This window comes from Apus apus, chromosome 3 (genome assembly GCF_020740795.1).
Source record: "Apus apus isolate bApuApu2 chromosome 3, bApuApu2.pri.cur, whole genome shotgun sequence".
Lineage (NCBI taxonomy): Eukaryota > Metazoa > Chordata > Aves > Apodiformes > Apodidae > Apus > Apus apus.
In genome coordinates, this window is record NC_067284.1 from 76969976 (window position 1) to 76995628 (window position 25653).

The 25653-nt window shown below is 61.0% G+C and overlaps 1 protein-coding gene across 8 annotated transcripts; it reads right to left on the reverse strand.

The window, feature by feature from the left end:
• Positions 1-202: 202 nt before the first annotated feature.
• Positions 203-20004, reverse strand: LOC127382371 (uncharacterized). Of its 8 annotated transcripts, none has more exons than XM_051613899.1 (33): positions 19369-20003; positions 16098-16205; positions 14552-14707; positions 13698-13829; positions 13390-13581; positions 13228-13311; positions 12957-13075; positions 12674-12788; positions 12326-12409; positions 11900-12015; positions 11576-11717; positions 11266-11372; positions 11077-11161; positions 10771-10905; positions 10566-10697; positions 10041-10297; positions 9717-9840; positions 9355-9549; positions 8904-9059; positions 8268-8488; positions 7764-7941; positions 7332-7478; positions 6685-7107; positions 6276-6395; positions 3612-5141; positions 3243-3323; positions 2915-3001; positions 2689-2780; positions 2360-2445; positions 1707-1773; positions 1417-1580; positions 987-1121; positions 203-772 (listed from the first exon to the last, which is right to left on the reverse strand). In XM_051613899.1, the coding sequence occupies exons 1-33, from the start codon at positions 19795-19797 to the stop codon at positions 537-539; spliced, it is 6435 nt and encodes a 2144-aa protein (XP_051469859.1). In that variant the 5' UTR covers positions 19798-20003; the 3' UTR covers positions 203-536. The 8 variants fall into 8 exon arrangements, with proteins under 8 accessions (XP_051469859.1, XP_051469858.1, XP_051469861.1 ...); XM_051613898.1 differs by having other exon boundaries at positions 11077-11158; positions 12326-12412; XM_051613901.1 differs by having other exon boundaries at positions 11107-11161; positions 12326-12412.
• Positions 20005-25653: the final 5649 nt, after the last annotated feature.

Genomic DNA, 25653 nt, shown 5'->3' on the forward strand with positions numbered 1-25653 from the left:
GGCAGAGGAACCATAGGACCAAGCATCCTTGTGAAAAGCAGCAGGTTGCTCAGTCTTCTCCCCAAGCAGGACCAAGACCCATTACAGGGACTCCCCCCATCTGAACATCTCCCTTCACCCCCCCTAGCAGGGACCACCTTGCAGAGCCCCCCTTATTCTGCACCAGCAGGTGCTGCCAGAGGAAGAAGCTCCCAGACCAAAGTGTCTTGTTTGTTTTTTAATAAAAATAACCATCCCCCTACCCCTGCTTGTGCTCTGTGTCAGCAAGGCACCTGGGGAGCTGGCAGCACCCAGTCAGAGCACCCAGCAGGCAGGCAGGAGGGGTGCTCAGCGCCGGGCTGAGGCCAGAGGCAGTGGTGGCTGGGGTGCAGTGGAGCCCCCAGGGCCAGCTGGAGTGGAGCTGCTTGTCGCAGCCTCTTTCCCCCTGGGAGACAGTGAGCAGTGAGCTGGTGCTAGGAGTGGAGACCAGGCCAGGATGGCACCCGAGAGAAGGATAAAGGGCAGGGTTGGGGCTTTTCTCTCCCCTCTGCTGGGTCTCACTCCTTCTTGCCGAAGAACTTCTTGAAGACTGATTTGTTCTTGGGGCGAGAGGGGCCGGGGGTCTTCTCCCCCAGCGTGCCCCGTGGGCTCCCTGGCCGGGCCACAAAGGAGTGGCAGCGTGCCCGTGGCACAGCCGAGGCTTGCTCCCCGATGTACAGCGTGACCGAGTAGCTGCCCCCAGCCTCCACAGGCTCCTTGGGTGCCGCCACTGGGGTGATCTTCTGGTAGGTGGCTGCAAGAGGGAGCAGTCAGGAGGGAGGGCAGGGTAGCATCAGGTTCTTCCAGCCCCACAAAGCCCTCCCCAAGTCGGGGGGTGCTGCAGCCCAGAGTGCAGGGATGTGAGACTGGGTGGGTGCTGAAGCAGTAACACACCTGCCCTCCTGTGTCTGCAGAGACAGGGGCTTTGGTGCCACCTCCTGGCAGTGACAGCAAAACCAGAGGCATACCTGAGGTGAAGGAGTAGGACCTCCTCTTGTTGGCCACCAGCCCGTAGTCATCTTCTTGGCAGCTGTTGTCCCACAGCCCGGGGGACCCCCTCGGTGACCACCGCTGCTCCCTGTGCCCGGCCCAATGAGCATCCTCTGAAGCAGAATGGATACATGCCGTAAGGCAAGGCCACCACAGGACACCCCCATGTTAGCCCCAAAGAGGACAGGGAAACTTGCATGATTATCCGAATATCCCAGGAAGTAAAGGGAAGTAACTGGTCCTTCCCTCATTCCCATTCCTGGGCAAGGGGCTCCAGGACTCCTGTCCCAGACCCCACTGAGTTCAAGACCAAGCAACAGACAGAATCCCCTGGTCAGTGCCTTGCACCTCTCTTGGCTGGGTAGAGGAGAGAGAGGACAGCAGAGCCCAGCCAGGTGGGGAAGTCACCTGCTGCAGCCACAGTCCCATCGGCTGGGCCATCCTTGCTGCTCAGAGGCTGCGGCAGCGGGGCGTTTGATCGGGGTAGCACCACGATCTCCTGGCTCTTGGCAGTTGTGACCTGATGATGTCCCTGGAGGTGGGAGCTTCCAGGGCTGGGGACCTTGCTGAAACTGGAAAGTAACAGAGGTTTAGTGAACCAGACTGGCCCACCATTGCCTGCTGGAGCAGAGCACAGCAGCAAGCACAGGAGAGAGCTGAAATAACAAAACTTGGCTGGCCAGGTCCTGGCTACTCACCCCCCAGCACCGCCGGTGCCCTCGACACGCTGTGCTGCTGCCTGGAAGTAATCCACTTCAGGGAAACCTGGGGGCACAGCAAACATCCTGCTGGGTGCTGGTACCACACAAGAGCATCCCACAGAGCCAGCCCCAGTTCTGGCCAGCCAAGCTACCCAGATGCCCATGCTGCATGGCTGGCTACTCAGACCTCCTGCTGTAGCACCAGCTCTTGACCCTGCCAACCAGCCTAGGATTTTATGATGGGGCCTGAGCTCCCTTGGGTACAGGTACAGCAGGAGGAAGACCTCGATATTACAGATTTCCTTGCCTGGAGGGCAGGCAAGGGGTTTCCAGGCCTTGCAGAGGAGCTGAAGGAAGACCAATGCACAATTATAATTTTCCTGACACTGGCTTTTTGCTACTGAGGCTCCACTGACGTCAGACCTGCTATTCCTGATTTATAACTCCGTATGTGGTGTGAAAATGCCTCCAATTCCTGCCTGGCAGAGAACTGCTGTTTCTGAAGCAGGTTAGAAGGATGCACAAACCAGAAGCAATGCCATGCTGCTTCTCTTCTGACTCCCCCAGGTATCAGAGGGCTTGTCAGGGGCTGCATGCCCATGGTAACTGCATATAGCTGGGCCCCTGCTCTGCCAGCAAGGGCAGCTCACCTGAGTTTTGCTGCAGCTTGGAGACCCATTCGTTCATGAGGGGCTGTGAGGGGGCCCTCAGGAGGTACTCAGAACCATCCCGCAGCCTGCAAGGGTAGAAAAGTCAGCAATGAGGCAGACATGGGGTGCAGACAGCACAGCCCCCACCAGCCTGGTAAAGAGGGGAGGGGAAGGAAGGGGAAAGGGGAAAGGGAGGAAATCCTTATCCAGGCACCAGAGTGAGCTGGCCCTGGCTGGAGGTATTGTCTGACCCAGGAGAGCAAAGCTCCTTCCACCTAGGGAGGGCTATAGCTATGAGACCCCATCTGCCCTGGGGTGGGGTGACTCACTGTAGCCTGAAGCAGTTGGTCTTCTTGGTGTACTCAGTGTCCAGGGTGCAAACTGCCCCAGAGAGGTTTAGTGGAAGGGCTACCACAGAGCTCTGCAGAACAGGAAACAGCAAGAACAACAGTTGGGTTGGCAAGTTCTGCCCTCACCAGCCGCAGGGGTGAGGGTGCCCCGCTGCCAGCCCCATGCCCCACCACCAGCCATTCCCCCTGCTCTTCTCCACCACACCTTGAGGCTGTCCCTCCGGTCCTGGTAGAAGCACAGTGTCTGCCTCATCAGCACAGCATGGAAGAGGCCCCAGGCACGGCAGTTGGCCTGAGAGACACAAGAGGGGACAGCTGTGACACCAGCAGGTTTGGGAGAAGACAGGTGATCCTCTGCCCCAAAAATGCTCCCCCAGTCCTGGTAGTCTCTGCCCTCCCAGAGTGGCCTGCAGCACCCCCATGATAGTGCCAAGAGCTTCCTTGCCTTTGCTCCCACCCCAAAACTTGGTTCTTTCCCCAGCAGGTCCCAGCACTGCAGTTCCAAAGGGGAAGGCCCGCAGCCACATCCGTACCTTCTTCCCTCCTGTTTGCAACACATGCTTCCTTTCCAGCGTCCCCTCCATCATCTGAAACTCTGCTTTACTGGGATAGGCCTGCAAGGGGAATGGGGTACAAGGGGACAGGGAGTGAGTGAAGCAGCATGGAGGTTGGATGCATAGTCTGTCTGACCCATCCCCAAGGGGATGCCAAGGGGGGAATGGAATGACAGGAGCAATTTTCTGGCCTGGGTAGGGGCTGGACTGTTTGTAGGCTTTTGGGGTGAAGCGCTGACTTGCTGGTGGGGGAGTTGCATGCAGCAGGGACACCAAAATTCAGCAGATACTGCCTGGGGTGTCCCACACTCCTCTGCCTGACCCTGTGGGAAAGCCCCCAGCCCTCACCTTGCCGCCTTCTCTCTCCTCTTCACCTTGCCTCCGCCGATCCCAGGCACTCGGGCTGTCCAAGGAGGCTGCGGTCACCAGCTCTTCCATGCAGGGGGATGCCCCGTGCTTGCTGGGGCTGCCACCACCGCTGTGCCCCACGCTGGGGCTCTTATCTCCTGCTGGGCTGTGGAGGAGCCGGGCAGCGGTGGGAAGAGTGAACTTGGCCACCAGCACGTTATTGTCTGCCAAGAGGATGAGAGGCCCGCTGGCAGTGGCGTCAGGGCTGGGCAGGCTGTCCCCCTTGCTCCTCTGCCCACGGCAGGCATGGCTGCTGGCTGGCGGGCTGGGTACCTGCTGCTCGCCTACCCTATCCCAGATAGCCTGCAGCTCCTCCTCCTCTTCCTCAAACTGCCCGTGGGCAGGGTGGCACACCTCCCTGGTGTCTGGCACAGGGCTAGGGGGCTGCAGGGACCCCAGTGCCCACTCGAAGACCGAGAGCTGAGTGGGGGCAGCAGGGGAAGCCAGGGGCCCACCAGGCTGGGCGCTGCGGGTTGGCTGCTGTCTGCTTGGGATGGCTTCTGCCCTGCTGGGGATGCTGGCAGGGGATGGCCTGAGCTCCAGCCGAGTGGCTTCGTGGTGCCTGGCCCTGCCAATGGTGCTGGGACTGCTGTCCTGGCCCAGTCGGGTGGTCAGCTTGTCCTCCTCCTGGCCAACCCACCCATGCAGCACACCGGTGTGGGATGGCTGGCTCGGCCTGAAGTCCTGGAGTTCTTTGCTGGTGCTGCCAGGGCGCTGCGGGCTCCAGCACTCATCCCTGGCGCAGTACGCCCTTTGGCTGCTGTAGCTGGGGTTGAAGCTCACCTCCTCAAACCATGTTCCTCGTTCACTCTTAGGGGATGTCCCCATTCCATCACCGGGCACCTGAGGACTGTGCTTATCTACATCCACCTCCTCCTGCCATCTGGCCCCATGCGTGCCCCTGGGCTTCCATGGCCTCACCTTCCTGCCCTGCCTCTGCTCCTGCCCCTCCGCCTCCCCCCGTGGCACCGTGGCCCCTTGGTGGCACCCCAGGACTGACACGTCTCGGGGCAGCTCCAGGCTAAGCACCGAGCCCAGGGCCAGGTGGGGGCACGTGGCTTTTGAGTCAGGGAGGCGGGGGCCCTCCGGGGCTGCCCCACACTCGGCGTCGATGTCCCGCACCAGCGGGTTCCTGACGTAGAGCAGCAGCTCCCCAACTCCAGAGGCGGCTGCCCCCGGGCCCCCCTTCCTCCGGCCGCACTTCTGCGGCCACGTGTTGCTGGGGCCGTGGTGCTCCTCGGGCGGGGGCTGCAGGGAGCTGGCGCCCATGATGCCCTGCAGGGTCAGCAGCCGCGCCTGCTCGGCCCGCGCCCGCTCCCGCCGCTGCAGGCTGTTGAAGAGGGAGCCAGCCCCGGTCTTGGGCAGCGTGTGGGACGTGGCTAGGGTCCCGTCACTGGGTGCCAGAGGGCAGCGGGCAGCAGCGGGCGGCCGCTTGGAGTCACAGGTTTTCCTGGCCTCCACCTGCTGCACCTGGGAACACAGAGGAGAGAGGGGTGACCCCCCATGGCCGCGGCCTCCATCCTCCTGCACTGACTGCCCCTTCTCCATGCTGTGTCTGGGCAGGCAGGGAGCAGGGCAGGAGACAGGCAGCCAAAAATGATCGCCAGCGGCATATGCAGAGCTGGGAGAAGCACAGCTTCAGCCCAGCTTCCCAAAGGCTGCTCCCTCCTCAGCACAGGCAGGGAAGAGACAGGCAGGGGATCCCTTGCTCATGACAGAGTCTTCCAGGTGGGATGCAGTGGGGGCTGCCTATGCCCTATGGCACTGCTGCCCTTCAAGCCACCACTTTTGGGTGGCTGTGGAGACAGTAGTCACTGCTGCCTGTCCCTGCCGCTGCTACATGTCCCCAGGCAGCAGTTGATTGCGAGGGCAGGGGCTGAGCACAGCCTCCTCCCCTTCCCTGCAGACACCCTCTCCAGCCTTGCCACAGCTGGGTCCTAGCTGGCTGAGTCTCCAGCCACCCACTGTCTGGGTTCCTGCAGCCAAAAGGATGAAAGAGAAGGATCTGGAGGGGTGTCTGCCTGTAGCCCTTAGGCTGGAGAGGCCCATTACCCTCAGCCATCCTGGCAGCCCCTAGCCACACCTCAATGCCTTTCTGCCTCTCCAGCCCCTTTCCCTCTTCCCACAAAGGGGCCCCAGCCGGTGCTGCCCTCAGGGCGTCTTGCACAAAGCTCTTTGTGCCAGGCCTAAAGTAATGAATGGATGGAAGCCCCAGCAAAATGCTGAGCCCCCAGGCCCTGGACTACAAGACATGCACCTCACAGCATGCCCCCCCAACACATGCACCCTCACATGGCCCCATCCAGCTCTTCCCCCTTCAGTTGGCTGCATGAGGAACTGCTGCTGCCCCCCAGCAATGTCTCCCTGTGCTTCTTGCAGCCACCAAAACCACCTACCCAGGGGGCCAAACTCCCACCATCTGAGCCTCCTCTTTGCATGCCCCAGCACCCATGCTCTGGAGCCCATGGAACTGGGAAGGGTTTCCCCTCTCCTGGGGGACCACTGCCAGCAGGGCATGGTGGCATGCCCAGATGGGTCAGTATCAGGTGGGTTCATGCCATGCAGCTGCTCTGCCCGGCATGCAGCCTCCTCTGGGGATGTTACCTCTTCCACTGGCTGGCGAGGTGGCTTTCTCTTTCGCTTTAAGCTACCCCAAGTGTTTCCTAAAAGCCCCTGGCAACGCTTCCAAAAGGTTTTACAGCTTGAGGGTTTAGTGGCAGGGAGCTGAGCAGGGGAAGAGAGAGAGACAGAGTTGAAAGCAGAGTAGGCAAGGAGCCACAGCAGGAGAGCACAGGCAAAGGCAGGTGACAAAAGCTGGTGCTCAGCCCTCGGGCACCGCTCAGCATCAGCACAGCTGAAGGTCCTTCATCCCAATAGCTCTCTTGCAAACAGCCTGGGAGGGAGCACCAGCATGGGACACATGGGGACAGGGGCAAGGGGAGCTGTGCTGGCTGCACAGGCACTGGGTGCTCCTCCTCTGTCCTGCTAAAAACAATTACCATCCCCCACATACCGTCCGGACAACCTCTTCTGCTGGCTGCTCACCACTGGTCACCATCTGCACGTTCTTCTTCTTCTCACCCTTCTTGCTGATGCTGAGGATGAGGTTGACTGTCCCCCCCAGCCCACCGGGGCCCCTCGGTGGCAGCAGCAGCGTGGAGGTCTCAGAGGGATCCCAGATGGCAGCCTCCTCGGGGGGTTCTGCACTGTGAGGTGTCAAGCTTCTGGGCTCCCCCCAGCTCCTCTCCACTTCCAATGGGGCACCCAAGAGGGGTGATGGCAGTGGGGAGTCAGGTGATGGCAGTGGAGAGCTGGCTGTTGCCACTGGCACCTGCCGCCCCAGTCCTTGCATGGGCTCCTGGAGGGAGCAGGGCATGAATCCCGCTGGGCTGCAGATGCTCTCCAGCTGGGGCCGAGGACCTGTGGCACGCTGCTCCTAGGGCAGTGAGGCAAGAGAGGTAGGAGGGCTGCCAAGGCCTACACACTTTCTCAGGACAGTGTTATTTTTGTCCTCTCTGAACCCCTGAGAGTCCCAGGGGTATCACCCGTAGACATTACATGTCCCTCCCGTGCTTCTGCACCACCCACTCCATCTGGTGCCTCTGCTACTCTCATCCTCTGTCACTGTCACTGCTTGACTCAGACCAGGACAGTACTCACTTGGCTGGTGGGGGATGTGCCCACGGGACTCTCTGTGTCCCGTCTTTCCTGCTGCTTGCTCCCTGGGTCCCGCTGGTGCTTTTGGGCTCGCCAACGCACCAGCACCCAGCCCAGCATGCTCTGCAGCTCCTCCAAGCGTTCCTTTATCTGAGGAAAGAAAAGATGCTGGGCAGCCCACAAGGACCCCTGGCCCAGGAACACACTGTAGGGCAGTTCAGAGGAGTTTTGGGAGGGGGGAGGATCAGTTGCATCACCTCAGGTCTCAGCATCCTTTGCTGGGTGAAACCCCTCCAGCCCTGAGCAGCCCCAGAGACACATGGGTAGCCCTGTACCCCTTGCTGAGGCTCTGTGCCCACACCTTGCTCTCTCACCAGGGACAGTACCCCAGAGGATTTCTTGGGGTGCAAATCTCCCCCCATTCCTCTCCCTTACCGTTGGGCTCAGGTAGTGCTCCTCAGACACCAGCTCCTGCCCCACTGCTGCCAGTGCCTCAAACTCCTTGAGCTTCCCTTCAATCCTCCTCTCCAGTTCCTCACATGGAGCCTCTGGAAAACCATGGCCACTTGGGCTCTCGGAGAAGATCTGAGCCCGTGTGTCCTCTGTCCAGGAGCTGTGGGCACGTGAAGGATGGGCTGAGGGGACTGAGAAACAACCTGACCCCACCTCAGCCCTGCAGACCCCAGGGAACACATTCCCAGGCACAGGGATGGCTGGAAGGAGCCCGCTGGGGTGGCTCAGCAGCAGATCTGGTGGGGCAGGGCAACATGCTGTGGGCTCCCAGGCAGCCCTTAGTTCCAGGCTCCCCATGGTCATGCCTGGGTGCAGCTCTGGTGCTGCCCACGTACTTGCCAGCAGCCCACGCTGTGGCAAAGCCACGCTCATGCCAGCTCCTGCCTAACCGCCCAGAGGCCATCCTGCCATCCCATCACCACTTACATCATGGCCAAGTAATCCTTGAAGAAGTGCCACAGCCGGCCCGCCTGCTGTACACGGGCCCGGGTCTCCCGCAGCAGTTCCTGCAGCCCTGCCCAGGCCTGCAGCGTCCTCTGCACCTCCTGACTGACAGGGCACAGCTGAGCAGGGCAGAGTTCTTGCAAGTGGGCAGCTGCCCTCTCCAGCTCCTCCAGCTGCCCCTTCAGGGTCTCCGACATCACATGCTAAAGGCAGAAAAGGTTCAGAATGCATCCAACTTCTGGATGTGGGAGGATGCAGGGATGGAGGGGAGGATGCTGGCACAGGGACTGCGGAGTGTGGGCAGAGCCACCCTCGGTGAGGAGGATGGGCAAAGTGGAGGGCTGCCTGGTTTCCCTGCTCTTCCCATGTGAGTCACCTCCCTACCAGCGGGAAGACAGAGAGGTGCTGGCAGCCAGGCACGAGAGCTGACGCACGTTGGCAGTGGGGAGCAGAGCGGGGCAGGGCTCAGCTCTGCTGGAAAATTCCAGCCCAGCCTGCCATGGTGTGCCAAAATTTCTAACACCTGGGTCCCCAGGGGCCCACACCTCCTCAGGACACCTCCCAAGCACAGGCACAGCCGGCCACACACCCATGGACATGGCATTCCCTGGGTCTCACCTCCATCTCCTGCTGCTGGCTCAGCAAGCCCTGCAGCCCCTGGAGATCCTTCTCACTCTTCACTGTGGTGAAGCCACTCTCAGCTTGGGCAGTGGCACGAGCCAGTGCCTCGGCTCTGCATCGAAGGGCCTCCAGGCGTGGGGACACTTCTGCCACCTGGAAAAGGGGAAGAGAGATGAGCCCTGGTGTGGGACCCCCTCTGCCATCACTTGCCACATGGCCCCACCCCAGCCTGGGGGCACCCTGCCATGTGCCTGCAAAAGGGCAGGAAGCACCAGCCACAGGAGGTACAGGGGTACTAGCCTCACACAGAGCAGCCCCCATGTATCCCAACACCCTTGTGTCCCTCTGGGACTAGCTGAGGTCCATGCCCTCTCCTGACTAGCTGGCACTTCCAGCTGCAGGGGGACCACCCAGCTGCATCTCCAGATCCCCTGCCTCTGTCCCCTACCAGGCGCTCCAGGCTCTCTGTCTCCGCAGCCACCTCCATGACCCGCTCCCGCTCCTTTGCCACATCATTCAACATTTCCACGGCTTCCTGCAGCTCTCCCAAGGGCCGGCTCATGTCCTCGCTGCTTGGCGGCTGCCCAGCCTGGGCCGAGAGCAGGGGAAAAGACCCCTGTGAGCCACAACGCCTGCTCCCTGGCTGAAGCCAACAGAGAGACACCAGGTGTGAAGGAGATTGTGAGTAACCTCCTGGGCAGCTGGGCCAGAGGGATCACCCATGGGCTCCTCCTGCCAGCCACGCACTAACCCCTTGGGCCAGTCCCAGGTGCTGGATGATCCCAAGGGATGCCTGGCCCCACTACTCACTGCTGCAGGTCCCTGCTGGCTCCGTGCCTCCTCCTCTTGCAGGTCCTGCAGGAACTCAGACAGCACCAGGGAGTCACGCAGGTCTGCTACCCGGCGCTGCAGGGTTGCCTGCACACGTGCCAACCTGCAGGGACAGGCCCCTGTCACAGGTGCCAGCAGCCTCTTCATCTCCTGGAGGCCAGCATCCTCCTCCCCACACCTCCCTGGGACGAGTAGTCTCTTCCCCACACCTCCCCGGGCACCTTGTCACACCTCTTCGGCATGAGTATCCTCCTCCCCGCCCAACCTGGGACCAGAGAGGAAGCACCTTCCCCCAGGACTCACTTCTCCTCCACCATCTCCACCTTTCTTTGCATCTTCCTCGCCCCTTCATGCTCAGCAGGTGACTCGCCCGCTGCCTCCTCCCGCAGCCCCTGGAGCTTGAGGCCACACAGCAGGAGCTGTCTCTCCAGCTGTCCCGTCTCCTCCAGGTCCCGGCGCAGCTCCACGGGGCTCCTCATGGTGGCTGGCTCTGAGAGCGACCCGGCCACAGACTGCAGCCACCGCTCAGCCCGGTCCAGCTCCCCCACGAGCCTCAGTGCCTGCAGGGAGAGTGGGGAGCCCCTCAGCCTGGCTCCAAGCTGCCCAGGGGAGGCAGGAGCCACCGTGCCACCTGCTGCAGGTACCGCGGCACTGGCAGCTTGAGCAGCACAGTTGGAGCAGAGCACAGGCTGTGAAGCCAGCTGGAGATGTCAGTGCCAATGCTGTGGATCCCATCTGAGCAGGTACCAGCCTTGCTTGCTGATCCTCAGAAGCTGCTGGAACTGGGCCACCCCAGCCCCTGGCCACCCCAGCCCTGCCACCACATACCTTATCAATTTCCTGTAGCACAGCGCCATTCTCCTGGTGCTTCCTCTGCAGGTCCTCCCACAGCTCCCCCAGTTCCCGCAGCATGGCCTCCACCGGTGGGCTGCCCAGAGGCCCCCCTGGCTCTGGCCCCTCCTGGGAAGCAGGTAGGGCAGTTAGGATGGGCTCCGCCTGGTGTGTTCCCCTGCCCCAACCCAAGGGGACTCACCAAGAGCACAGCCCTGGCACTGGAGCTGGGGTCCAGGGGCTCCCGCTGCTTTCGTGCTACTTCCAGGCTCTTCATGTCCCCCAGTAGATGCGAGGGGATGCCAGGACCCCCACTCTCCTTGTGTTGGCACACAGTCTGCCAAGGAGCAGGGGGACATGGTGCGTTACTGCCCAGACCAGGGACGAGCATGCGTGCACAAGCACGCGTGCCCACAAGCAGCAGGAGGGGGTCAGGAAGGGAGTCGCCCCTCAACACAAGCTCCCCTGACTGGGCAGGGAACATAGGGGACTCGTGGGGAGACATTACCACATTCACCACCTGACAGACATCCTGCACCTGGGCCTCTGCCTGCCGCATTCCCCACTCAGCCTCTGTCTCTCTCCTCCTCCTGCTGAGAGCGGGACAGTCTGGACTACAAGGTTCCCCCTTTCACAGGAGACTGCCATCCCCTCCAACCCCAGCCCACTCCCCACAGCCATCTCCATAAGCCAGTACCTTTTGCTGTCCCAGCCATGAGGGGGCTGCCCCGTTGCTGGAGAGCCAGGGCTGCTCTTCTCCCCTCTCCCATGCTCCTCTGTCTTCCCCGGCACATCCTTCAGCACCTACAGCACAAAGGCTCCCGTTCCTCCTTTGCCAGCCCAAGGGATCTATCACTTTGCCCTGGGCCTGGCACTTACCACCTCCTGTAAGCGGTGGGGCCAGGATACAGGCATACTCAATCCAACTCCTGAACCCCTTCCCCACAAGCTCCCCTGTTCTCTTGACATAGAGCTGCTGGAGATGCCCAGAAGAAGGAAGTGCTCACCGTGCTCCCAGGGCCTCTTGTCCGTTTGTCTCCTGCTTCCTTCCCCACAGTCCCACGGCTGCTGTCATCCTGGGGCTCCGTGCTTGGAGCCACAGCTTTGCTCCCCAGGGAACTGCTCACCAGCGCTGGAGCCTTTTCCGTCCTGGGAAATGGGTGCAAGGGAGGCCCAGGGGAGCAGAGGATGGAGAAAAGAGAGACCTGCAGTGGAGCTGGTGCCCAGAGACAGCCTGCCGGGGGCTAACCCAGGTCTTTCCCCAAGCCTCTGGCTCCTACACTTGGGGGGGGTCAGTGTTGGGCCCTGGGTCTCCTGCTGGACAGCCCTACCTCAGTGCCTGCTGGAGCTGTGCCCACCTCTCCTTGACATCTCGGTGCTTGGGGGTGAGTCGTGCTGCCAGGCTGGGCTGCAGGCTGAGGAGCTGGGACACAGTCACATCCAGCATCTGGAGGAGAGAACAGCCAGGCAGCGATGACAGGGCTGGCACGGGATGAGCCAACGCAGCCACAGGGCAAGTGCATGATGGCAACCCACCACCAGCACTGCAGGAGCAGGAGAGGCAGCAGGCACCGAGCCCAGACCCCTGTTGCCCGTGAGGCAGCTCCCCCATCCTTCACACAGCCCCAGCCACCCCACGTGGCTGTGGGGCGCCCATCAAGCCCCCAGCCCTGCCAGTGTCAGCACTGACCCAGGATGGCACACATCCCCCCTCCATTGGAACGCTCCCACAGGATGAGGCATAGCCTTGCACTTACCATCACCTGGCTGGCCATGTCCCTGACATCTCGATCCCGGCATGGCTCACCCTCCCCTGGCTTCCCCAGAACACAAATGCTCTTCTGCTGTAAGAAGAAGCTGGAGTCAGCAGCGGAAGGAGGATGGATCTCTGATAGAAACGGACACTGCAAAGCCATGCCTGCCACTTTGACTCCCCTTTGTAGACCAGGCTCTGTTCCCCAGCTCTCTACCTGAGCCCCAGTCTAAGGGTGCCAGGACCAAAGCAGCTCTCCCACAGAGGATGAGAGCAAGGTGCTGCCTGCCCAGTTTTGCTCTGGCCACGCAACAGCCCTGCACCAGGCTGACTCTGGCTCCAATGCTGATACCTTGGCATGGATGGCCCTGAGCAGGGTATCTGCTTGCTGGAGAAAGGAGGCCACCTCCAGAGCGAGCTGCAGAGCCTCATGGTGCTCCTTCAGGGTGCCCTGCAGCCGCAGCCACCTGTGCAAGTGGAAGGGGAGAGGTGAAGGGCAGTCCATATTCTCCTGAGGAGCTGTGCAGAGGAGAGGTGAGGGGAGGCAGGCGAGAGGCTCAGAGGGTCCTGCTTCCCAGCCTGTCGGCTCCCTGCACCCGGCTTGCTGCTGCTCAGCCTGTATGTCCTCTGCTCACGTTTTATTGAGGTGCTTGCGCCGGGCTGAGATGCTCCTGCTCTCACTTTTGCCTTGTTTCTCCAGCTTCTGGGCCAGACTGTTCAGCTCCTCATGCAGACTCTGGAACTGCTGCTCCTCCTGGCCCAAGCAGAGGGACAGACATCAGCATTCCCCAACCATCCCTCCTGCTCCTCTGCCAGGGACCTGTACCATGGCCCAGCCTAGGGACCCGAGGGATGGTGGGGTTTGGGGCTCCCTGGCACACCAGCAACCCCCAAGCAGCCTCTCACCTGCTTCAAGTCAAGGATGCGGCGAGTGAGCTGGATCTTGTCTGGGCTTTCCTGCAGGAGGGCTGCCAGCGAGGGCTTCTCCTCCTGGGCCAGGGAAGGGTGTGAGAGGGTGGAGGTAGTGAGGCTGTCCCCCACCCTGCACCATGCTCCCTACACTCATACCTTGTGCCTGATCCATGCCTCCAGCTGCTCTGCTTTTCTGTTGAAGTCCTGCAGGCTCCGCAGCCCCCCCAGGGCTTTGTTCTGGCTGGCAGCTGTCTGCTTCAGGAGTTGCCACTGGTCCCGCAGGGCCAGCAGCTGCCTCCGCACCCCATCGGCACTGGGGCTCACCCGCCACATCAGTTGCTCGCCCATCTGTGGGGCCAAGGGACCCACTCAGTGTCAGAGGCTCCCAGAGACCTCCCACAAGCAGAGAGCCCAGAGACACAGGTGCTGTGGGGAATGGGAGCCATGCTGCTGCCCAGCCTCACCTGATTGAGCTTTATCAGCGTGTTCTCAAAATCCTTCATGTCCCGTTGCAGGGTCTGAGCCACCTCCTCCCAGTCCTGGAGGTCACAGCCATCCTTCAGGTCCCGCAGCTTGCCTCGCACCCAGCCCTCTGCCTGAAAGGTGGCAAGAGACATGTTGCCCGGTGCCTCTGCCAGAGCCCTGAGGATGCAGCTTCAGAGACTTAAGCCCAAACCCTCCCAAAGCCACAAAAAGGACCAGAGGGAACCCTTTTGGCTGACAATCTGCTTGCTCTAAGTGAGAACAGGCCAGAAATGGGGTTCAGGATTATGCCAGCAGCAATGGAGGTGAGAAAGCAAGCAGCATCTTGTTTTTTTTCCAGCATCTGCTTGCCCCAGCCCAGCAGGAGGAGCTGAGCCCCCCCCGGCAGGCCAGACTGGGGGTTTCTGCACAGGACGTCCTTGCACAAAAGCATCTCCCCCCTCTGTGCTCAGCTCCCCTGTGCAAGCACCCATTCACCCTCCCCAGCATGGTGTGGAAGCAGCTCCCCCCCCCACACCATCCCCATTCCCACGCTTCTGGGGAGGGACAGGGGCTGGGAGGAGGAGGAAGAGGAAGATGAGGGACAGCAGGAGCATGCGCACGTGGGGAGGAAGCAGGGCCCTGGTGTGGGCTGACCCCCTCTCCCCGGGGCTGACAGCCAGGCAGAGGCAGCCAAAAATGATCTCATGCCACAACCATGGCTTCGCTCGGGGCCGGGAGTTCAGCCCTCCCTGCCGCGCACCCCACCCCGCAGCTCACATGAAAGGCTGCCGGTGGCCCCCCCTGCCCTGCCCCCCAAGCAGCCCCCCTGGGCAGGCACCCCAGCTGGCCTCACCTGCAGCATCTCCCGGTTGAACTGGGCTACCAGAGGGCTTGGGTCAAGGAGGGGGGACACTCCCACGCCACTTCGCCCGCTGCATCTTGGTGCCGCTGCGGGCTCCTTGCCCTTGGGGCTCTCTTTCCAGGGCAATGATGGTGGGGGTCCTGCCAACTGTGTTGGGCAGAGGTGAGGGGGTCAACATGCTGTTCCAGGGACTACTCATTGCCTCCCAGGAGCGTTTTGGAAACCCAGATAAAGTGTGTCAGCCTGCCTTATCTCTGATCCCACTGCTTCACCGACCTATCTGGGGCTCTTTCCCAACACCCTGAGGCACAGCTCCCCTCTACCAAGGCCACACCGGTGGCTTTTGCAGCCCTGGCAGCAGGTTGCCAGGCTGTCCCTCAGCCCTGGGTCACTTCCAGCTGGCAGGCTGGCACTCAGCACCCTAGCTAGTCCTCATGCCCACTTTGGAGGCAGATGCAGAGCTTGCTGCTCCTCCAGCCTGAGGCTGCATGCCCCTGTGAGGAGCATTCGTGTCTGCAGCATCTGTTTGGTGTCACCACAAGGTACATCGCCAGGGAAGGGGAGGGTGGAAGAGTGGGGCAGGTCCCCAGTGAGCTCAGCCCACCACTCCTTCAGGGGCACCCCGAGACCTCCATCTCAGCGAGCAGCAGCGGGGGGCAGGAAGCACAGCATCCCCCTCGGGGCTCGGCCTCGTGGGCGGCCGGCGCTGACGAAACGCTCTGTCAGGGCTCCAGCTCCGCCAGGGGTGATGGTGAAGGTCAGGCAGCAAAAGCACTAGCCCCCCTCCAAGCTCAGCCCCGGGCCTAGCTGCACAAGCCCAGGGGATGGCACAGCCACCCGTGCACTTGCTTCCCAACCTGCTTCCCAGGGACAGGGACCTCACCGCACACTAACCAGCAGCAAAGCGGAGCCTGAGCATCTTCAGGAGAAACCTGAAGGTGCAGGGTTCACTAGGCAGAAATCGCTCCTGGGGCTGGCCTGGGGCAGCTCTCTCTTTTTGAGGGGTCTGGGTGTGAGCTGCCCAGTAGAGTTCCAGCTGCACCCAAGCCTGCCAGGGTGCAAGCTCCCAGGAGCCTGTGGAGCAGCAGGGTTCAGGCAACTGTTTCAGGCTCTCTAAGCACTCTGGCATGTGCTGCCCCACAGATGGCATGGAAGTTGCTTTTCAAAGCCCTTCTGCCTAACCACAAAAGCTAGAGAAATCCTCTGTCTTTTTCTTATTTTTTTAATTCCTTTTTTTTTTTTTTTTTTTTTGTAGCAACACAGATTCTCAGGCCCTCCTCCAACTCCAGGATCTTCAGTCTCTTGACACAGCCAGGGCTGGAGCAGCCTGCAATCCATCTCCATTGGAAGCAATAAAACCTCTGGGCACTGGCCTGAAGGCTATCCCTTTACCCTGTCGTGCCCAGCTTGTCCCCTCACTCATTTAAAGCAGTGAGGCTCCATCCTGGACAGACCACCAGCAGCCACCCTTGCCTGCTCAGCCCCTAGCTCTGCCCCTGGGTCAGACCCTCTAGACAGTGAGGGCAGGGGAACATACCGCATTGAGGGGAGATCCTCTGTCCACCAGAGAGCAGAAACCACCAGTCCACAGACTTCCAGCCTCCTGCTGCTCATCCTCTGCATCCACATCCTTCCTAAGGAAGACCTAGAGACAGAAAGGTACAGCCATGAGCCTGGAAGTGCTCAGCCTTCCCAGCAGCCAAGGGGATGGAGAAGCAGGTGCCTGCCTCCTCTTGCCCTGAGCCAGAGGAGGCTGCCAGCAGTACCCAGACACTGCTTCGCTGGGCTCTTGCCCAGCCCTCCTTATGCATCCAGGCCAGGCTCCTCCAGGCAGCATCTGCAGCTCCTGCCACACGTTCAGCAAGTGGCAAGAGCTCCTAAGCTTGATTTGTTCAGTTTACTCCACTTTAGCTCCCCCCTCCACACACCCTTTTTTCCCTCAATTCGGCTCCAAAGCCAGCAGAAACCCATCCAGTGGTTATCGTTGGCCACTGGTCACCTAAGAATGCTCGGGGTCAGCCCCCCACCCATCTCCAGAACATCAGGGCAGAAGTTTGAAGGCACAGAAGGACAATAACCCCACTGGCATGAACCTGAATCCTTTCAGCTGCTGATCCCTGACCTTGACCTCTCTGGGAGGTAAGAGTTAAGGGGGCAGCTGACTCAAAGGGAAGGCACCCTCGGGACAGGGGAGAGGCTGGGAGCAGGAGAGGCAGGAAGAAGCTGCAGCCAGGCACAGAAAGGAGGTCCAGGATGAACTTTGTGTTACCTTATCCTTAACAGAGCCTGGCCCCAAGAGGAGAGGTGCGTGGGACTGCTTGGATCATGCACAAGGGCAATTACTCTCATCCTCTATGGACGAATCTTTTCTTGGCCAGTCAGATATAGCAGACCAATTTAGGGACCTCAAACCACTCCCTCACCAGGGCTACCTTGCTGTTTCTCTAACAGCCATCCAAGCCTGCACAGGGAAGCACGAGGTGATGACCAACATGCCCTGCCCTGAAACCCCCTCCCTGGTCTCCTCTGAGGCCACAGCTAACAGGGTGGTGGATCAGCCAGAGCCAGACCCAGCCTACCACCACTCAGACCACTCCAGATTGGGGACAGTGTCTACAGAGAACCAACTTAGGCAAAGCAAGACCCACTTGCCGAGCAGAAAGTCACTTCCTACCATCTCTGTGGGACTGAAGAAGAGCCCCAAGATAGATGGCATCCCCCAGAGCTAGAGCTGCTGCCACCAGAAAGGCTTGGAGCCCCACAATCCGTTCAACCCCTGGGAGACCAGCACCATCAGACCTTTCCAGGCGACTGAGGAGTTCAGATGGTGACTGAAGAGCACAGACCACTGAACCTCACCACAGCATCCCATCCTGAGTGGGAAGGGCAGAAAGGGAGCGAGGCTGAGTCATGGCCCAGCAGACCCAGTGAGAGCTCAGCATGTTTGTCAGGAGGCTGCCAGAAAGAGAAGGCACCCTCTGCCCGACCGTGGAGCTGAGAGGGTTGGATGCCCATTTAGGGAACGGGAGGGAGCTAAACATGAAGTGCTCACAGGCCATAAGGCCCCAGGAAGCTCCTCTTCTAGGCAGCAGCGTCCCATGCCGGCTGCAGCCCGCAAACCCCCCCGAGGGCTCAGCCGTGGTAGACAAGCCTGCAGGTGACACAAGAGCTTTATTTAAAGTCCCCGTCTTGCCACCCGTCAGCTGCAGGAAAACAGGGCTGCCGGCATAGGGATGACTTCATCCTTCCCGCAGAGCCGCTCCACCGGGACTGCCCCTCCTCCCCCGGTCCCTCCGGCCGGAGCTGGGTACTCGCTCCAGCAAAACAACTCTCGCAGCAACCGAAGGCTGGGAGAAGGAGCTGCACTTTCCTCGGCATCCGTGAGGTGCTGTGCTAACCGCTCCCTGGCAGGACTCCAGGCTTCACAACATAAGCAAAGCCACACGTGAAATGAGTGCAGCAGCCTCAGCTGCCTCCTCTATGAGTGCTTCTTCCCCCCGTTAAAAGCAAAACAAACACGGCACATACGTTCACTGCATTCCCATAGAAAAGGAGGTGTCATTGACTTCCCATGAGCAAGACGAGCAGGGACAGCCTGTCCCGGGCTGCACTGTGCTCATCCCAGAGGAGTCCCCCATTCCTACAGGGCAGGAGTGAAAAGCAGAGCCACGGACCACGGGACACGCTTGAGAAAGCCCTAATGTGCTCTGAGCAGGGGACAGCGTTCCCTTCTCTCCCCTGGTTGCCATCCCGCCTAATGAATGCTTTCCCTTGCTCTCTGGCTCCCACTCTCCCTCCCAAAGCTCCATCTTGCAGCCTGCCCCCGCTTCCAGCTCCACCTCCGCAGGCCGGACAGAGGGGAGGGACTGATTCTGGCATCTTCCCGAGAGTCCTGCACTACACCGCGGTGCCGAGCACATGTCCCTACCTTATATGAAAGAGGGGAGCCCTCATGCCGATGCCCCTTGGGCTGCGCAGACTCCGGCCGCCCAGCGAGGAGCTGCCTGCATGCCGGAGGAAGCGGCAGCTCTTGAGAGGCTGTGCCTGGCCTTTATTGGCAATGAAGACAAGGGTTTTGGCAGTGGGCTGTGCGGCTCTCTCTAGCGCTATCCCGCCGGGAAACCAGCTGTTGTGGGTCAGGGTTAAATCCCAAGGAGCTCCTGCCTGCTCTTGCTAGCGACTGCGACATCGACATCTCCCAACTCTTTTCCGCCCCATCTCGGCCACGCAGGGGGTCTCCCGGGCGCTGGCACTGATGGATTCCGTGCCTGTTAGTGCTCAGACTCAGAGGGCGGGGTGCCGGGAGCCCTGGGTCCTGTTCCTAGCCTCGTCCCGGCTCTGTCTGCCTGTGTACTCCTTCATGAGTCACTTCCCTTCTCCATGCCTCCGTTTCCCCTCCGGTAAACGGGAGAGCGAGTTCCCAGCTCCCCACACATAACTACATGATCAGGGACATCCCAAGAGCTGAGCCCTCCATAGCCGGGCTCTGGGATAGAGCTTTTTCTGGGTCATCTAAGTTCTAGGGAAAGCTCATCTCCAGCTCACCTGCAAAGACCCCTCCTGCCTGACGGTACAGAGAAGTGCGGGGGGGGGGAGAGGGGGAGGTAGTGAACAGGACGTGGGAGAAAAGCAACTACTCGGGGAGCCCCTGTAGCGACCGCTGCCTGGAGAGCACGGGGACAAGGCAACAGCCATCCTCTCCCCGGTCGGAGCCCCCCCAGAACCTACCTGTCCGCTTGGCAGCCAGGAACAGGGAGCCGCAGGGAAGACGGGGAGAGAGCAGGGCGCAGGGTACAGGGATCGCTTACCTTGAACTGAGCTTTCCCTGGCCTGCTGTTGTTGTTGTTGTGGTTCCTCTCGCCGCCGGTCCGAGCAGGGTCCCCGTGTCCCCCCGCGTTTCCCGCGCCAGCTTCCCCGTGCCAGTTGGACAGCGTGATCTTCTTAATGGAGCGGACGAGGGAGTTGCGGTTCAGCCGCTCCTCGTCAGTCCCCGCTTCATCGCCGGGGCTGGGGCTGCGGGGCTGGCCCTCGGGGGCGGCGGGGCTGGCCCGGGCTTGGGCCAGGTAGAGGGAGATGCGCTCGTTGAGGCTGCGGCGGAGGCCGCGGTGATTGTCCAGAGCGGAGGCGAGCGCGATGCTGGGGCAGGCGTCCCTGGGGCAGTCGGCGGCACACTTGGGCAGCGACAGCTTGGTGCTGATTGTGAAGGGCTGGACCTTCCTCGCCGTGCTGCCCGACATCTTCGCCCTCCCCGCCGCCAGGCAGGGGGGCAGCCGGGGGGGCCGGCCCGGGCACCGTGAGGCGAAGCGGCAGCCCGGGAGCGCCGGTGATGGAGATGGCCCGGGCGGCTCCGACTCCTTCCCCGGGGCGGGCGGCGGCGGCGGGGCCGCCCCTTCCCGCGGGGGCGCTCAGCGGGGCGGCCCGGCGGCAGGGGGCAGCGGCGCGGGGGGCGGCCCAGCTCCCATGGCCGGAGCGGCAAGGCGCGGGGCGGCCTGGCCGGACCCTCCGCCCCTGCCGGGGTGCGTCCCCTCCCCTGCCCGGGTCCCTCCTCCCCGCGGCGGGCAGGGGAGGCGGAGGAGAGCCGCCCGCGCCGCGCCCTGCCCGTCCCGTCCCCGGCCGGCTTCAGTCGTCCACCCTCTTGCGCAGGTTGAGGAGGCAGAGCAGGCAGGTGAGCAGGGCCTGGCGGCTCTCCCGGGAGCGCAGCCGGCGGCCCAGGCGGCGGAGCGGCGGCAGCAGGCGCTGGCGGGCCAGCGGCAGCAGGCGGGCGAGCAGGGCGCGCAGCAGCGGGGCGGCCAGCGGCGGGGCGGGCATGCTGGCCCCCGAGCCTGCGGGAGCACCCTCAGGCCCCGCCGCCCGCCCCCGCCTCCGCCCCCGAGGGGAACTTGGCGGATCGGGGGCTGCCCAGCAGCTCCTCACGCTGCGGACCTTCCGAGCCGAGTGGGAAGTGGGAGCCCCTCAGCAGGGGGGCTGCCTGGAGGAGGCTCGGAGTGGAAGCACTTGGAGGGAATCGCTCTCCTCCCCACCTCTTCCCCTGGTCACTCTTACCCTCCTTGGGATCCTTCCCGCTCTGGGACACTGTTCTGCCCTCTCTCCCAGCGGAGCCTGTACTGCTCAGCTCCCCCCACGTGGACCTGCCACCAGCCCAAATGGCAGGAACAGCTTCAGAGCAAGGCACAACAACAACAAAAAACAGCTGCCCATTTAAATGCCCCCTCCTCCCGGGCCAGACACATGTTCTCTGTAAGTGATACTGCTCCTCATCCCAGGACAACATTTGTCGGGGTGGCAGTGCTGGAGGAAGAAAGAGGGGTGAGGGAGGAACAACATCTGCCCACCACAGAAATGTGGGCTGGCAGGATGGGGTCCTGTTTCACTACAAGGCTTTGCTGAAGCCCCTGAGCAGTCAGCCAGGTCCATTGCCTGTCATTCTCTGCCAGCGCCAGCAGTCACAACCCTGCTCCCACGAGGGCCAGGAATGCAGCCCAAGCAGACCCCCAGGGAGATCAGGCAAGGGATGCCCCAGTACTTGAAGAACAGAGGAGCAGATGGGGCACTCCTCTGGGGATCTGGCTGGTCCCATGCTTTCCCGCTGTGCTCCCAAGCTGAAACTGCTTGGGGCAAACAGCCAGGGCCCAGCAGGCCAGAGGAGCATAAGCTAGGCAGAGTGAGAGTGCAGGCAGGAAGGTCCATGGGTCATGTCTGTGCTCTTCAGCTTCCCTCCTGTGCCTAACCTTTGTTTTGTTCCTGGTGGCTGTCTGGCTTTGTTTCCTCCCCTTGTTGTTCCCTTCAAAACCCCTGCCAAGGCCCTACTGCTGGCTCGCACTCAAGAAGAATTTAGGATAATGAACAGACACAGGGGACTGAAAGCCACTGCTCTATCTCCCAGCCTGCCTGATGCAAGCTGTCCCTTGCCCCGTGAGTCCCATCCAAGGGTGGTTAGTTCAGCCAGAATGACCTTTCCCAGCCCTGTGGATTCCTCTCGGGAAGCCAGTCGTGGATGAAGAAAGTGGGCTGGCTGTGCCTCAGCACAGAGACATCATGTGCCAAAACCAGAAACAGCTTCCTAACAGCTCAGCTCCAGGCCCGGGAGCTGCAAGGACCGGGGCTGACGTCAGCCCCTTGGGACTGGCCTCCTGGAGGCTCCTGGAGCCTCCCAGGCTCCAGGTCTGCTGTGGTCAGAGGGCTGTGGTGCAGGTGCATGCTGCTGCAGGCCCCATGCCAGCAGTGTGATGGGGAGTGGGAAGAGCTCGGGTGGAGGAAGCAGGACCCGAAGGTTTGCTACAGCTGTGTCAGGATTTACGCATCCCTGGGAGGGAGCTTTCTCCTTTTATCAGGAGGGCAACACTTGGCCTGCTCTTGAGACTCCTGGGTTCACTGTGCTGCAGCTGATCCCGGCTAAGTCTCTGCCTTGCTCAGTGCCTCGATTTCCCCAGCAGTACAGCCCCAGCAGGAATAGTCCCCTCATTGTGACAGGGGCTTTTGCAGGGTCCCACCTCTTAAGTGGGCTGGGATGAAAAGTGCAGTGTCCCTGGTCAGCGGTAGTGACTGGTGATGGAGGAGAGCGGAGATCATATTCCCCAGGGAGTCTTACCTATTCCTAGGAAAAGCCCTGCCTGAGCCAGGGGAACTGCCTGTCCTACTGTGCCTCCCGGGGCAATCCTCTCCTTCAGCTTCACAGGGAAAGGGAGGTGCTGGCCAGATGCAGAGGTGTTACAGCAGAAATGTTGCAGCATCTTCCTGGGGCATTGTGTCTGAGCACAGTGTAGCAGAGATACATAAGGCGGGGAGGGGGAGTGTGTGGTGGAAAATCCCTTGGGAACAAAGGGGCTTCAGTGTGCAGCCTCTGCAGAAACATGCTCCTTCCCTGCGAGTAAGCACAGGTGATGGCAGGAGGGGTTACCACGCTCTGAGAGCCAGATGCTTGCAACATCCCGGTACTGGGTGGAAAGTGGGGCAGGGCTTGTTTGCCAAGCTCTTGGGACTCGTAAAGAGTCAGATTTTTGTCTCTGCCAAAAACGTAGAGATGTTGCCGAGTTGCTTTCACCATCTCAAAAGTGAGGGGCTTTCAGCCTCGTTTCACAAGCTGGGTAAAAGGACAGCCCAGGGAGGTGAAGGGATTTAACCCTGCTCCTCTGGTAAGTCACACACAACTGGAAAGGGAATGCAGCCTCGAAGGAAATGAAATCCCACCGGTACCTACTTCCAAACACAAGACTTGGGGTACTGGAGTCCTGTGCCTTTGTGTTTCCTGGGCTAAGACACGTAAAGCCTTGCTGTAACCTCTCTGATCCACAGAGGACTTTCTGCTCCTGCAGTCACTGCTCTGTCTCTAAACCTTTTTTCTTGTCCAGCCTTCATCACTTTTCATCAAGGGGCTTAAAATCCCTCATCAGGTGGCTGGCTCCTCTTTTTGCTGAGTACAAATCAAGGCTGCTTCCTTTCAGGCATCCATTTACCTTATTGTACCAATTGCATAACCAATCCCTTATTTAATTGCCAGGGAGGGCTGTGATCCACTTCCTGAGCCCAAACAGGCACTGTGTACCCCTCTGTAGCACTTATTTGTCTCAAGGTGGTCAGTTCGCAGCTGGACATCAGCGGGAGATGCATCTGGGTGGTGTGAGGCAAGTGCAAGGCTGTGGGACTGAGCAGTGCCAGCCATGGGAGAGCAGGGCTGGAAGCAGCCCAGCTTCAGGGTCTGTCCATAGGGTGGTGGCAGGTCTGTGAAAACCGGTCCTCTTGTCTTCTCCTCTCAGCCATCTCAAAGCCCTGGGGATTTGGCTTGCACAAAGCCCAGCCTCTTCCTTCTTGCTGCTGAGCAGGGGTGAGCTCACAGCCCACACATCTTCTGAGCGCAGATCCTGGGCTGGAGCCAGCCAGCACCTCCCTCTCCTCAGGGAGAGGATGGCTTGCTGGGAGGCCAACTTGGTTGGAGGGGCAGTGGTGTGGGATGTGCCAGCCTTTGGGCAGGGTGTGGTTGTGCTACCTCCTGGTAGGGCGCCTTGCTCACTGCTTCCCATTGGCGGAGGAAATGGCTTCTGAGCAACCTCATGCCCTGTCAGCCAGCAGGTAAAGCTGGCACAGGCTTTGAGAAGGGGCCAGATCCCTGGCCTTTGCCCCATGAGTGACCTGCCAGCACCCAGCCTGCTCCCAGAACAGCATCTTGGCTCTGTGGGAGGGCAAGACCCTCATGCCACCTCAGAGGCTGGCACAGCGGACAGAGCCACCTGCCAATGCTTGAAGTCTCCAGAGGATTTAGCAGGGAGCAGGGGTGCTGGGAAGAAGGTAATGCCCCTTAGGCATCTTTTCACATGGTGTGTGACGTTTGCTGCAAATCTTGCTCTGGGCATGGAACTGGGAGCTAATAGAAATGGGAGGGAAAGGAAAAGGAGAGGGTCCAAAAGTCCTTCCTTTGAGGAGACCTGGCCCTTCTGGTGGGGATGGGGGAGGGTATTGGTGGTGGGGACACCAGCAGCACCCGAGTGCCCAGACTTGCACAGGAGGAACGCTGGCCATTCCTGCTGGGGAGGGACGTAAGCACTATAAATAGTTTGTTTAACGCACCGTGGCCAGGCCCTGGAAAGCCCCAGCCCATGCACATTCCCTGTTGCTGGCGCTGAGATGGCAGCTGTTGAAAAAAGCCGAAGCCAGCAGCTGCTGCCTGGTGCTCTTGGCCCTCACCCCACGTCTCCAGCCTTCCCACTCCCGTTGGGGCGGCCAAGCCCATGGCATCCCTTGGTATGCGTGCTGAGGCTCACCAAGGAGGTGCCAGCTCTGCCCTGGTTGCAGGATGCTCCCACTGCCTGGCTGTTGGTGCCAGAGGGATGAGGAGGATGGGGAGGGGGACTTAATCCCTGGCAGCTCTTGTAGCAGTGGAGACACGGCTGAGCCTGGCTGGGAGCTGCGAGGCTATGCTGGTGGCAGCTGCTGCCCACACACATACCCTCAGCTGTGGCTCTCCCCAGCCCCACTGGGGATGCTGGGCTGGGGCATGGCCCAGCCTGCTGACTCTGCTCACACAAAGGCCCCTTGTGCCCACGGGAGTGACATTCCTGTGGCCGCGGGCCTGGGGCAGAACGAAGCGCAGCCCAAGGGGGATACAGGGCCAGTGCCCGGCTGCCGGGGCAGCTGGTAGGGCCAGGTGGGCCCAGGCTGTGGTCCTGCCCCCCTCTTGTGCCTGGATGATGGATGTGAGCAGCTGGCAGGAGAAGGAGAACCCCTTGTGTGAGCAGTCAGCTCCAGGCTGCAGGAGGCAGGGGCACAGGGGTATAGAAGGGGATGCTGTGATACTGGGGAGCAGGAGCAGTGGTGCTGTGCACCCAGAGATGCTGCCTGCCCACCTTGTGCGCTCCCACCCAACGCAGACATGTGGGACATGGCAAGACTAACCCTACACTAAGAGCAGTTTTGGCCACATCTGGCCCCCAGCCACCTCTTGCACCTCATCTTACATCAGCATTCAAGGACTTTGCTGGGCCTCCTCCTTGTCCCCTTTTGCAAGGAGGGGGACAAGCCAGGCTATTCTTCATGGCATTAGCTGGCAGCTGGGGACCCCCCACCTGCTGTCCCCAAACCGATCCTAGCCTGCCAGCTGCCAGGGCCAGTGAGGGAAGGGATCTGCCAGCTGGCGCAGAGAGGGAAGGGGGGAAGGGGCTTCTGGTAAGTCTATGCCAGGGGCACCTGTCATCCCAAAGCCAGGACATCACTGTGCCCTACAATTGGCTCTGTGTGTGCTCGACATGGCCCCGCAGCTGGGACAGTGATGACAGCTCTGCATGCTTGCCCTTGTGTCCCATCTGACCCAAACCCTTATTTCCCAAGGCCTTTGTGGTAGTACAGAGAAGCAGGGAGCCCAGGCTGGCAAGCCTTGAGGTACCCCACACAGGGCAGCTCAGCTCACAGGTAGCCACAAGCCAAATGCCAGCAGCCCATCTCCATCCAGCCCTGGAAAGCATCTTCTTCTGGAAAAGACAGAGCAGGCTGAGGAGATGCTCCCTCCTGCTGGAGCAATTCAGCTCCCTTTCATGCTCTGAGCCAGGTCATCTGGCCCCAGAGCTGAGTGCTGCCCTACTGTGGGGAGACTGGTCCCAGAGAGC

What these genes read in the sequence shown, in the direction of transcription:
- LOC127382371 (XM_051613897.1), bottom strand. Translation starts at nt 19,797, where the DNA reads ATGTCGGGCAGCACGGCGAGGAAGGTCCAGCCCTTCACAATCAGCACC. An exon ending in TGCTACAGGAAATTGATAAG is followed by an intron (nt 10,298 to 10,565) that starts GTATGTGGTGGC and finishes CTCTCCCTGCAG; the next exon opens with GCACTGAGGCTCGTGGGGGA. An exon ending in CTCGCCAGCCAGTGGAAGAG is followed by an intron (nt 5,142 to 6,275) that starts GTAACATCCCCA and finishes CTGTGTTCCCAG; the next exon opens with GTGCAGCAGGTGGAGGCCAG.